This window comes from Oryzias latipes, chromosome 18 (genome assembly GCF_053564925.1).
Source record: "Oryzias latipes strain Hd-rR chromosome 18, Olatipes_Hd-rR_3.1".
Classification (NCBI taxonomy): domain Eukaryota; kingdom Metazoa; phylum Chordata; class Actinopteri; order Beloniformes; family Adrianichthyidae; genus Oryzias; species Oryzias latipes.
The window spans coordinates 22,561,779-22,574,861 of record NC_136254.1 but is presented as its reverse complement, the minus strand read 5'-3'; the positions used below and the strand labels follow the sequence as shown (position 1 = coordinate 22,574,861).

Below are 13,083 nucleotides of genomic sequence, written 5' to 3'. Positions count from 1 at the left end.
CAAGCAATATTTGAGCTATACACTTTTAAGCCAGATGCCACCGCGGATGAGGAAAACAAAGACATATTTGGATCTCTCCAAGTGGATTCATCAAAAATGGAGCAAAGGAGGGAGCTTGTGGCCCACCCAACATGTGTCTACATCTCAAATACGCTCATTTTTAAACTGTGTTTTGTCACCTGCTTGTGATTCACAACAATTTGAATTAATAAATACTCAGAAATGCAACTTTAAGCTCTATTTTCTACTATATCATGTGAAAAATGCCACAAGAACACCAAAAACACATTTTCCATCTTGGGTCTTTAAGCTAAAAGAAGTCCAATTTGATATTTCTCTCTCTCTTTTTTTTAATCCAGCACAAATTATGTGCACCACTACTCTATATGATCTAAAATTCCACTATCAAAGTTTAGAAGAAGCATACATTTTCAAATTCATGTTGTTCAGACACTTCAATTAAAAAAATAAATGCTGCAGATTCGGAGAGAGAGCTTCAAGCTATGTAAATTGGAATATTAAATATTAAGCAATGTCAGAAGATCAGTTTAAAGTGAAAAAAAAGGCTAGCAGCAAGACGTCCAAGAATCAGACTTAGACTAAACAGCTTCCCAAATCTGCCCTGAAGGGCTAAAAGGCAGTGGGAAATCCAGTGTAATTGCGTAGGCAAACTGGTGAATCACTGCTGTGGCGAAGGAAAGACCGACCGAGAAAAACCAAACACCGATGAAGGCCAAGTCGGGCCTCTACCCACATATACAGCATAATGTTTATAACATAAATGTTGCTTCGTATAATATGACAATCTTACCTGCCCCGTCGAGTTTTCAATGACTTGCAACAGCGGGACCCTTGACATGTTTTAAAGACTTTGGGGGCTCTAAAAAGATGGAAGAAAAAAATAGCGAGGCAATATAAAGATCTGTCAGTGTCTCTTGTTCATCTAACACCCGTGGAGTTGATGATAGAGGGAAACGTCCGACAGATGTGCAGTGTTATCCAGCCAGAAGAATGACAGATATCCCCGAGAATCAACAAGTCCAGTCCTCATCCGAGGCTAGGAGTTAGCCGGCTAGCTAGAAGAAACTAGCTAGTACTAGCGACTGATAGTCCCATGTTTCTTAACGAACAAAAACAAGATAATCAAAAGGTTTCCAGTTTAGCGGGTATCTAAAACCATTCAAACTGTGTTCAGAATTGAACAGACAGTGCTATAGGGTTTAATATCTTTTTCTTTTGATGGTCGAACCAGCTAGCCACCTATGCTATCTTGAAAAGGAAAGAAAAAAAGTTGGGCAACGGTTGAGTTGAAGGTACAATTAGGTGGCTAACACGCTAACCTAAAGGTAGCCAACTGTCCGATTAAGGCCCCAATTATCATAAAGCATGTATATACATATATATGTTTGTAATTATGTATATATTTTATGTTTCAAAAACAAAACTACGTCGTCCGTCTGTCTGACTTATTTGTGGCTCAGACGTTTCCTTAGGTTCGAAGCCAGGTTCGGTGTCTACAAACTTTCAGGCCAAAGTTATTCCCGGTCACGTCTCGACCTTCCCAAGTCTGGAAAACAATTGAAATATTCCAAGTTAAATTCCCGAAGCAATGGCTTTGAAAAATAAAGATAGAAATTTGGAAAGTGGCAGCATAGTAGGTTTAGAGCCCCAAATTAATTTGTTGCGCTGGCTAACTGGTTTGACGGTTTTAGCCCATGTAGCTAGCCAATTTAGCGGTCCTTTTACAAGGCAAGGCTAACTGGTTAGCTGATCCCCGGCGACCGCAGCGGCGGCGACTGCCACACAGCGACCCGCAAAAACTCCAAATCCACGGAAACCGCAGAAATCCTTCTTATGTTGCGTGATCGGAATAAGGTCGTCCACCAGTGCTGCACTGCAGTGTAGCTATATACCAGCTCGTCCAGTCGGTACGCCGACTATTATCCCAGCCACCCGAAGACGGAATCATCAGGTTGTACAATCCATTATTGGAGAAGTTGGATTTTCTTGTTCGGAGATGCGTGTCAGGGGCGGGAGAGGCAGAAGGCGATGAGCTGTGCCCGAATGCCGTCTGTGCGCACGATCCTGCCCTGATACCGGAACAAGCTCACGGCAACATGGCTGCTTGCACCACGACTGAGTGGAGAGAGGAAGGGAATTCTGCGTTCGGCTTTTCTCGGTATTTTCCGGCTCTGCCGTTGACTGACTGACTGCCCTTCCCTCCGTTTTAGGATCGGCAGGTGCAGACGTGGATGTAGGCTGAAGGCCCCGTGGAATCATATTTTTGTTATTTATTCAATTTATTGCTGTTTGACTCTATATGCTAATTATTATAGTCTAGTTTTTCGGCCATTTACGTCACAGTTACTGGGGTAGAAAATATGTAGGGTTAAATCAAATTTTTAATCATTTTTCAAAATAAAAGCGAAATATATAAATATTTAAAATATATCATATATTAAACATATTATTATTATGTAGAAGAAATAAACAAAAGCAATCTGTTATATTAAAAATTAAATAAACCATCAAGTAAATATTCAAATAGTAACTAAAGTAAAAGTAAACAGTACCATAAATCTAAATTAATTATCTTAACTCGTGAAATCAGCTGAAACGTTTTTTTTTATTTAGCTGTAGATAAAAGAATATTCTCTTCGTTACACAATCCCCTGTTTGGATTACATTAAAACTGTGTGATTTGTTTTTATAAAAAGGTGATTGGCAAATTGTTAATAAATTATTTTTCGTATTTCTTACTCTAACAATATATAACATCATACTTTTTATTTTTAAATTTGTAGTGAATTTTTTTGGTTAAATATATTGTGCCATTGTTTTTGTGCACACCAAGAATAAACTGGATAAATATTAAAAACAAAAAAGTGACTAAATAAATACAACCTACTGTAGCTGAGTAGTTTTATTAGGACTTTACTTTATTAGATATTTATTGTTTTAAAGGCTCTATTAAAAGTACATTTTTTACTAAATGTGAATGAGGTATATTTAACTTCTTAGTTCCCATTTCTGCATGGTAAAATGTGAACCCCGTAAAGATGCAGTGTTTCCTCTTCAGACCTACAATTATTTAAATGCCAGATGCATTGCATAGCAAAGTCACTTCCTCGTTCCCTTTTTATTGTCACTCTTTGAGTTTCTTCTTTTTTCACAAAGCCTGTTTAGTTTCAAGGCAAAACAAAAAGGGGGGAGGGATTTTACAAAATGTCCTATTTATTAAGTTAAAGTGTTAAGGGGCCATGTTTAGTTTAAAGTAGTTATAACTAAAGGTACTCCACCAGGAATGGAAGTGACACAGAAAAACATTTGACGAAAGTGTGGCCTATTTTTAAGATCCACCATTCACAGGCGGGGCTGAAAGGTAGTTGAATCATGGAACTCCTACTATCTCGCTGCAGTCTAGTCAAATTATGGGCCTTCTTTGCTACCACAGCACTAAAAATAAAATGTAAATATACCCCCATGTTATCCGCTAGTGTGAGATGCAGCAGCCATGGACATGTTCAAGTTACTTAGCAACAGCCTAAGATGATTTGGGTGTCAATGTATAAAACACTGGTAATGTCAGATGATGTGCTGTCATAATCCTAAATGCTCACACAGTGACAGAAGATACCAGCAAAAAACAAAAAACAAAAAAAAACAATCAGGAAGCAAAGAGGAAGTCAGAGAGACTAGAATCCAGGATTTCCAGATGAATCAAGGGGAAAATCAGCTTCCATCATGATAAAAGGAGAGTCCTCAAGGGCAGGTATTCCACTGCAGGGAACAACAAACCCTTTTTTGAACTTAAAGACAATTTTTTTAATGATCAAAAGCATGCAAATTCAGTAACATCACAATTCTATGGTGTAACCCCCCCCCTTTTTTTTAAAGCAAAAAATAGTTTAGTTGCTACGGAAATTTTGTGAAAGTGTCGCCATCTGCAGGATGAATGAAGATATTACACATCTATCTCTATAACTAGTTGAACAGACTTTTAATTAGAGCCAATTTCAGAGGATTTCAAGTCCTGTGGGATGAACATTAAAGAAAAACGACAGGCTTTAAAGCTCTGTATTTCCCCTTCACGGTGCCAAATGAATTTGGCAGTGTAGCCAGTTATTATTGACATGCAGTCAATGTTTCCCCCTGCTGATCCGGGCCAACTGTACACACCATCGGGTGTTTGATATCCGTCTTTTAAACATTTATAGCATTTCTATCATTTGTGTCAAAAATCATTCTGTTTGTGTTTGAGGGGATCATGGACCCATGAAGCATTTGACTACAATGTCCTGATTTCACCGTCTCATTCCGAGGCATGTGACTAAAAGGCAGAGCTCAAGAATGAGGAAATTGAATAGAATTATAAAAATATACACATCGTGCCGTTTTTAGACAAAATCCAAAAACATGTGTCATTTTTTGGGACATCTATTCTGCAGAGCGGCAGTAGTTCATTAGAAATTCACTTCCGTGTTTGGTCATTTAAATTTCCTGTTAGTTAATTTGAATTTTACTTCTTGTATTTTTTTAAATTAAATAAGTGGAAGGTTTTTTTTAATCCCTTTTCTGACTTTCTTGACATTTTACTTATTTTTTTTATTGGGTCTAGCTTTATTTTTTAAAGATGAGTTTGACTTGGAATTACAAACATGTAAGTATAGTGTAATTCAAGCAAAATACAAATAACAATTTTAAAGTAAAGAGAAAACTATTATTTAATAATCTTTAAAAAAAACGATCACAATGTACTGTGCTTCAAAGAATACTTTACATAAAACCCTATTTTTAAGAAAAATCCAACAGTTTCTTCTCCATAGAACTCATTCATTACCCTCCACTACCCTCTATTCTACTCTCTTCTCTTCTCTTCTCTTCTCTTCTCTTCTCTTCTCTTCTCTTCTCTTCTCTTCTCTTCTCTTCTCTTCTCTTCTCTTCTCTTCTCTTCTCTTCTCTTCTCTTCTCTTCTCTTCTCTTCTCTTCTCTTCTCTTCTCTTCTATTCTATTCTATTCTATTCTATCTGTGTAGGTATATAGTTAAACTTGGTTTGGTTCTGTTTTACTGAAACAACAACAAACTGGGACAAAAGCAAAACAACAAACTGAACATAATGAACTCCATGCTTTATTAATGGGGAGTAGGAGTGGTAATGTATATGCATGAGCTGTAGTCAGGTTGTTTTGTAGACAAATAAGACGCTGCTGGTTTTCTGCCTAAACTATGTGGGTCATGAAAATGGAGCACCACTGTAATAAGGGAAAGAGACAAATACATGGCCGCCTAAAACAAGTCATCTCCCTTCAGCAGCGCAAAGACCACAAACAAAGTCTTAACCCTGCAAATGCTCATTCACGATGGAGGCAAAGGAAACGACTCAAGAGGAAAGCTTTTGTGTGTTACGCTGGCGGACAGATTCAATGACTTACTTTAGGAGACAGAATATCAAATCCTCTTTTGATCCGACATTTTTTTTTTAAATCAGGATGTACCCAAAGGAATGAAATCCTCTCTTTACAGATCCCAGAATGAGGGGGAAAAAATTAGTTGATGCCGACTGACACAATAAATGTTAATATCCTTTCAGGTTTTCATATACTTGTGCACAGTTTCCTCTAAATTACAGCCACAGCATTCAACCAATGACTACAGGTTGAACATTACAACCCTTTGTCTGCCTTTATAGTGTGCTTGCTGCTGTTTGTCCATGACTGATTTATTTGGGATTTGACATCAGTGTAACAGAAAATAACCCATCCGGCTGTGTTCTGTGGTCCACTTGCTCGGTGGTACATCCACACAATTCTATTTCAAGGAAAACTAGGTTTGAATTCTGATGGTCCAGAGGGATTCATTCGTCACACCGACTACAAGGTTCTTAACATGCAAAACAAGCTTGAATCATCACACTTCCACTACCGTGTTTCAAAGTTGTATCACTGAAGGGTTCTCTTTTCAACATTGACTGTACATGAGAACTGGACCGAGTGAGTGTAGGGGTCACCCATAGATGATGACTTGTTTCCAGCTCCAAGCAAAAGGACGTCACTATAGTGGCCTTTGTTTTTGTGATGTAGACACCACCAGACATTGACCACTGAGCGGGGATCGGTCCGATTTGTCAATCAAACGTTTTAAATGATCAATGTGAGACCACATACTGTTATTAAGGCATCTGACTTGCCAGTTAATAACTTGAAAAGCTTGCACTTGAGATGAAATATCATGAAACAAAAATTAGGATTATCAAGAAGATGTCAAAAAAGGATCAGAGCAAGAATGGTTCTTCTGACAATGACAGTCATAGCTGTTTATTTCTCAGTATAAGTCTATTGTATTTTGGCTTCATGTTGAAACCAGCAGTACGTCCTGTTTTGAATCCAAGGGGGGGGGGGAGTGGTCACTCAGTCCAGTTCTCATATACAGTCAACGGTTTTCACTCAGTTGTCGCTTTTTATTCAAACTTGCAAACTGAACTTTTATTTTGCTGTTTTTGTCATTATGTAACCACAGCAACCAGCATAGCAACAGTTTGCAAACTTCACACGTCGATGGGTTTGAATGAGTTTCTCATTCTGTGCCATTTAACACTACTAAGCACAAGTAAGCTATGAATAGAACAAGGACACTCATGGCATCTTTATCAGTGCTTCAGTGTCAACGGACATAACTCCTGTTGAGCTGTTTAGCTCCGCCTCTTTAGTGATAACTGATATTGAAGCTCCGTTTCCTTCTCCTGGGGTCATTTACCTCCATCGGTAACCTCTCCGTTTGTTTTCAAACGCCAACAGAAAAGATTCAACAAAAGGTATGAACTCTGTAATTGATCTATTATAAAAGAGGATTTTATTCATTATAAACAAAGAATGAATGTGCTGCAACATGTTTTTGTAGTAAAAAACTGAAGGCGTCTATCATCACAGTGGTTCCTGTTTACCACGCCAACCACAGGATACATTTACTTGAGAAAGCAAAACAAACCTTTATATACATGTTTAAAAATAAATGTCTCTTTTGAAAGCTACATTAAATGTGTGTAAACGAACAGATTTCTCACACTGAATAAACCTTACATTTGGATAAAATAAAAAGCTGTAAAATCTCAAAATACTTGAAAAAAAAAACACTCTGCACACAGAAGAACCAATAAGAACAAGTCCCAGCTACATAGCCCAAATAAAAGGCACGGGTGCCAAATGTTGGGAAATGGTTTGGCACTGGAACGCCACTCCTCAGAGGGCGTCCAGCAGCTCCTTTACGGCGACGGTCGTCAGGTCGGAGTAAAAGTTTCCCTCGTTGTCTCCGCCCCCAAACACCAGCAGAGTTTTCCTGCAGCCTTTCCCCTCCTCTTGGAAACCATGGAGACTGCCCGTTTCCATGGCGATGATGGAGTGTCCCGCTCTGGGAACAGACAGCTGAGGGAGCGCCGCTTCCGTCCAGCTGTTGGTCTCTGAAACACAGATGTGGACATGCCTGCTGGTCACTTTTGCTGTTGTGCATTTTGATTACTTTAGGTATTTTAGTTACTTGACAAACATTAGAGTTTAGTTTAGTGTATTCAGTTGAATAAACTATGAATCACATAACTCCTTAGCATCTATTGACTCAAAAATGTATCTATTAAACCACGTCAGCTCCAAAATTTTGCATCTACTTGAAATCAGCTGTAAATAAATCCAGGCATCAATAGGTTCAAAATAAAAGTTAGATATTGAGGTTTGATTTTGCATAAATGTATTTTTTAAAGGCACACTCCAATGAAAAGTGTGCTTTTGGTGTTTTAACATTTTTTTCACGATGGAGGACAAATTAAGCTCAAAATTGCATTTATGGGAATTTCTTCATTCACATTGTTAATTTTAAGCAGACAAAAATGCTATTTAAAAATGTTTGTAGTGGTGATGTAGGACCTACAACAGCAAACCACAAGCCCCCCTGCTCCCCTCCGTCCTGATGCATCCTCTTGTAGACAAATGGATCCATGTACGTGTGAACAGATGGATGATGGGAAGTAGGGGTGGGCTTACTCCGCACCAACAGTCCCGCCCACAACTCGGAGGTGAATTTCTAATGAAACTTCTGTCGCTCTGCAGAAACTATGTCCTAGAAAAAGACGCAGGTTTTTGATTTCGCCTAAAAACGGCATTATCAAAATGAAAAGAACTCTGGGAACGCTTTGAAAATAGATCAAAAGAGTGGGACTTTAGCCCTTCAGCACCAGAGTTTTAGCTCCAGTGTTTACATTCTTTCCACTTATTTCCACTACAATGAACATAATTCCGATCTTAATAGATTCTGAAGCGGAGAAAAGGAGTTTTGCACCGATGTGCAACACTTTACGGTCACACAATCAACGTAAATCAGCTGATCTTGAGTCAATATTGAAAAGCTGCTTTTTTCCGTGTCAGAATCAGCTGCTTCACATCGATGGAGTAAACGGTCGGTATGGCAAAGCGGCGTGTTATTTAGCTGTTGCTGGCGACATCTCTGGTGTTAAAGGGTTTGGAACTGGTAACGTGTGTTTCTGCTGTTTCTTCTTGAAACGAGCTGTTTGAAGCGCACAGCCTCACAAGGGGAGAGAAGGAAAAGTTGCCTCACCAATGTCAAAGATAAAGGCGTCACCGAGGGCGTTGTTTCCGTTGTAGCCGCCGTGGATGAGGAACTTGGTGTCCGAGAGCACGGCGCTGCCGTGCCAGCTGCAGAACAAAAGCTCTTATTGTGAAGAAAAAAAAAGCAAAACAAACCCTGGCGTTGTACATGTTTGTAGACTAATCTAAGGCAAAGTGGAGGTGATGTTTAACCCTTGTGCTATCTTAGATGACCCCAAGGTGGAAAGATTTCATGTAATCCATGGACACCAGTGAAGATCACAAATCATTGAAGAAAAAAGGTTCAGAGCACTGTCTAGTGCAGAGGTGGGCACTGAGGGCCGCATTCCTGCATGTTTTCCAGCATACCCTGCTCTGGCATGTTCTAATTGCCTGGACACACCTGAACCAGGTAATCAGTCATGAGTAGGGCAAGATTATTGGCTGGACACACCTGAACCAGGTAATCAGCCATGAGTAGGGAAAGGCTATCTTGAAATCATGCAGACACACCGGCCCTCGAGGCCTGGAATTGCCCACCCCTGGTCTAGTGGGTCTAGATGACCCAACTCCCAATGGTAAAGTGCCTAGGATAGCACAAGGGTTACAAGTTGAAATTTGATGTTGTCGTTTGTGGAATTTCTGGGGTACCTTCGAGGAGAAGGGGCTTTCCCGGTCGTTTTTACAGCAGAAAATTCCATCAGACCTAAGAAATGCAGATTTAAAAAAATAAATAAAACCATTTAATGAACTTCTTCAAATGTGAGTTTATGAGTTAAGCAGCCGAGTGCGCCGCTCACCGAGGTCCAACATGTACATGTCGTTGTAGCAGACGGGAGTGTCCCACCCACCGAACACGTAGATGTACCTCTGCTGGATCACACAGGCAGAGTGACTGCAGACAGACCGGAAAGGGTTAACACCGGTTTCACACATTCTGCCCAATATGGATGAATCCATCTCACCCTGAGCGGGGGGAGGGCTTGTCCCCGGTGACGATTGGCTGGTACCAGATGGAAAGCTGTGGATCAAAGATGTACAGGGAGTCGCTGCAGCCGTCGGGCTCCGGGTTGGGGCGGGGAAACACGCCCCCCAGCACGAACAGCTCCCCCCGGAACATGCTGCAGCTGTGGTAGGCCAGTGGGGGAACCTTCCCCTGAGCCTGGACGAGAGGAGGGGGGGGGGGGGGGGGGGGGGGGGGGGGATGGCGTGAGAGAAGAAGCAGGGTTTCTTCCTGTGGGGAACCTGGACGTACCTCCACCATGCTCCACCTCCAGGTCTGGGTGTCCAGGATGTGGACGTCATTGAACCACTTCCTGTTCTTGGAGCCTCCGAACACAAAGATCCGCTTTGAGTCCGGGTCGAAGGTGGCGGTGTGGCCGATCCGGGTCTCTGGGGTTGGACCCTCCGCCAGGGTCTCTGCAGCCATCCAGGACATGTCTTCTGAAGGACAGAAGGAACAAACACACAGCATGAATTTCCTCCTCCGATCATTTTGATGAGCCTGACTCGCCGGTCTGGTTCAGCGCCGACCTGTGCAGAGTTTCCACATTGGGTCTTTGCAGAACTGCATCCTGGCTCCCTGCCCTCCAATCAGAATCGCTGTCTGAGCGTCGATGGGACATAAAGTTTGACCCCAACGTGCCGACGGGCTGATCAGCAGAGCTACAGAAGAGAAAACATAGTGAATAGTTTCTTCTTTATAAGACCCACTCGGATGAAAACTGTCTTTTTAACAGGTTCTTGAAGCATTTTTTGATGATTGACATTTATAAAGATAATTAAGCTCAAAACTGTATTTACGAGTATTTCTTTATTCAAATTGTTGCAAATGAGGAGCAGACGAAAAGATGCCATTTGAAAAAAAATTGTAGTGGTGACATAGAAAATACGCAAGCTCATCAAAATAATATTAAAAATGTCCTTTCAGAGTAAGAGTCGGCATAATGGGGCCTGTTTGGATTATTTTCTGTAGGTAAAAAACTTTCAGCAGAAGGTAGAAAGTGTGTAAACGAACTCTACGGTGGCCCTGAAGTCCAAATCACTCAACATAAAAACACATTAAAGCTCACAACAACCGTGAATAAAAACATCACATATTTTAGAAATCAAAACAAAATTCTAGAAACCAAAACGTCAAAAAATAGAAACATTTTGATTTCCAGAAATAAAAACCTAAATAAAATCTTTTCACAGGAAGTTACTGCTTTCCCTCTTCTTCAAAACTCCTCATCCAATCAGTGATGTCCCATAGCACCTACCTTTACTGATTTTTATTTTATTTTAACATTTTATTTTGCTTTATGAAAATTGCTTTTGTTTTTTACGCTTTGATTTCTGGAACTTTGTTGAAATTTCTAAAAATTAGGGGTTTTGGTTAATCGTTTACCTGTTTTTATTGTTGTTGTGATCTTTCATATGTTTTTATGATGAGTGATTTTTTTGTAGTGATTTGGACTTCAGGGCCACCGTAGATAGAACTCAGGCCTGAAAATCCAAATACAGGATATAAAGCTATGTGTAAGCATACCAGTCTGCGTGGGAGTCTTGGCCTGCCTGCTCTTGGTCCTGGCTGTGCCCTGTGGGGGCGTTCTTCCCACACCCCCACCCGCCTCATCTGCTCCATTATCTGTGGAACCAGACGTAAAGAAGAATGACTTCAAGCTGCTTCAGCCTCTGAGTAGCACTGCTTGTTAAAAAAAAAATGGAATGGCTTGGTTCAAGCACACTTTTGTCCTCAAACAACTGGTTGCCGTTAACGCCACCCTCTGTCAAATTAAAGACCCACTCTGAGGAAAATTGGGGTTTTGGGAATTTCTTGTGGCTTTTTTCTGATGATGAGGGACATTTAAAGAGAAAATGAAGATTAAAATTGCATTTCTGAGTATTTCTTTATTCAAATAGTTGTGAATTAGGAACAGAGGAAAAAAATAGTTTAATAAAGAGTACATTTGTGTAAGTTTGGCGAAAAAATGTCAATCATAATCAAAAGACCATTGAGAACGCTTTTAAAATAGATCCAAAAATAATCGGAATGGGACTTAAAAACTTGCTCACCTGCTCCATTCACGTTTGAGGCCCCTGCTCTGCTGCCAAACAGCCTCTTGCTGCTTTTGCCTTGACCTTTGACCTTCGCCACAGGTGTGGTCTTCTCCCGAGCCCCATTCGGACACGTATTCTCCTCCTCCTCCTCCTCCCCCGTCTTTGCCACCTTGCTGTCACCGTCGGCGTCCTCCGACGTTCGCTCCCTCTTCCTCTTGTTGAGCTCTCGGGGTGCGAGGGGAGCCGCCATGTCCTGGTGTGAGAGAAATGCATTATTTCTCCCTAAAACACACACAGTAACTTTTTTGAAACGGTAAATATTTAGGAGGACGTCGTGGGTTACCTTTGGGGTGTATTCCTTCACAGCCAGGATACGTTCTGGTTCTGCTTTTGACTGGGTGGAGTATATGGATTAAACTTGTCAGATGTTGCACAACAAATGTGAACTTCTTTCTATTAAGCTTCTGCATTTACCAGATCGCCTCCTTCTAAAGTAATAGTCAGAGTGACGCCGTTTGTCCATGTCTCTTCTTCCCACTGCTCCCATGACAAACATCTGCAGCAAATGTGTTTAGAGTGGCTTTAAAATACACTGCAGTCATTAATGATTTAAGAAATATATATATATTTTTAAAGTGTTACTTGTTATAAGGAGTGAGTTTTCCAATAGTGATGGGGAACCTGTCAGCATCATTGAGCTCTGCGTTGACGCAGATCCTCTCCCCCCACGGCCCGCTGCTGAACAGCACCACCTGGTGGACAGAGGCAGGAATAGCAACCGAAGCCCTGCAAGATCCATCGGCACTAAACAGAAAAAGAGGAGGAAAATAGGGAAAAAACGCGAATAAAGGTGAAGTGTTGTCCTAAGGTACATTTAATCACAAAATATCACACAATTTACAAGATATTAGACACGTATATTCCGTATTTCACTTTGAAGTGAGGGTATATATACATATATATATTTTTTTAACATTAACTTTATACTGAACATAGTTAAAGTGATGTCATTGTCGTAACACTAGTTTTTTTAGCGCCTTTCTCGTACCTTAGCAGCTTCTGAGGCGGACCATTAATTCCGAAAACACCAAAGACTCCGAACTCTTCCATCTGGTCGATCTTTTTCGAATTCAAAAACTGCTGCCAGTAAGCCCTCTTGCTGTTTCACACCAAATTCTTCGTCAAATAAAATGAAGGACGCTTCAACATTTGCCTGTATTTCTCCGTTTGCAATCTCTCCCGCCACCGCTCTGTGTAGAATTTCTGAACTCCGCGCGAGTTCTGGGTACGTTATTGCAAAGTGCTTGTTTTGTAACTTAGGGTGTTTTTGAAGGGGCGCAAATGATGTCCGATTGTGAAAACAAATAACTCCGCCCGTGTCTGACAAAGTAACGCAAATAACCAAACGCATCCTAGACGGTTGTGCTCAGGCTGAACGACCAATCAGAG

At 40.7% G+C, this 13,083-nt stretch overlaps 2 protein-coding genes across 27 annotated transcripts in view; both read right to left on the bottom strand.

The window, feature by feature from the left end:
- Window positions 1-2,226, bottom strand: part of mark2b (MAP/microtubule affinity-regulating kinase 2b) — a 53,538-nt gene extending 51,312 nt beyond the window's left edge. For 10 of the 25 annotated variants that reach the window (XM_011487411.4, XM_078936044.1, XM_078936042.1 and 7 more), the window contains exons 1-2: window positions 1,914-2,218; window positions 812-880 (exon numbers count right to left, since the gene is read on the bottom strand). In XM_011487411.4, the coding sequence (XP_011485713.1) occupies window positions 812-859 (48 nt within the window). In that variant the 5' untranslated portion in view covers window positions 860-880; window positions 1,914-2,218. Of the gene's footprint in view, window positions 1-811 lie in introns of all 25 variants that reach the window. The other 15 variants (XM_011487413.4, XM_011487415.4, XM_011487418.4 and 12 more) reach the window with 4 other exon arrangements.
- Window positions 2,227-6,827: 4,601 nt separating this feature from the next.
- Window positions 6,828-12,997, bottom strand: krcp (kelch repeat-containing protein). Of its 2 annotated transcripts, XR_013650968.1 has the most exons (14): window positions 12,683-12,997; window positions 12,277-12,438; window positions 12,109-12,190; window positions 11,978-12,028; window positions 11,650-11,887; window positions 11,123-11,221; window positions 10,126-10,257; window positions 9,848-10,035; window positions 9,558-9,754; window positions 9,393-9,487; window positions 9,244-9,298; window positions 8,603-8,700; window positions 7,919-8,107; window positions 7,315-7,454 (listed from the first exon to the last, which is right to left on the bottom strand). XR_013650968.1 is itself a non-coding variant. In XM_023965936.2 (13 exons), the coding sequence occupies exons 1-13, from the start codon at window positions 12,742-12,744 to the stop codon at window positions 7,237-7,239; spliced, it is 1,677 nt and encodes a 558-aa protein (XP_023821704.1). In that variant the 5' UTR covers window positions 12,745-12,997; the 3' UTR covers window positions 6,828-7,236. The 2 variants fall into 2 exon arrangements, 1 of the variants encoding a protein (XP_023821704.1); XM_023965936.2 differs by lacking the exon at window positions 7,919-8,107 and having other exon boundaries at window positions 6,828-7,454.
- Window positions 12,998-13,083: the final 86 nt, after the last annotated feature.

What these genes read in the sequence shown, in the direction of transcription:
- krcp (XM_023965936.2), bottom strand. Translation starts at nt 12,744, where the DNA reads ATGGAAGAGTTCGGAGTCTTTGGTGTTTTCGGAATTAATGGTCCGCCT. An exon ending in CTTTAGAAGGAGGCGATCTG is followed by an intron (nt 12,029 to 12,108) that starts GTAAATGCAGAA and finishes TACTCCACCCAG; the next exon opens with TCAAAAGCAGAACCAGAACG. An exon ending in GGAGGTGGAGCATGGTGGAG is followed by an intron (nt 9,755 to 9,847) that starts GTACGTCCAGGT and finishes CCTCTCGTCCAG; the next exon opens with GCTCAGGGGAAGGTTCCCCC.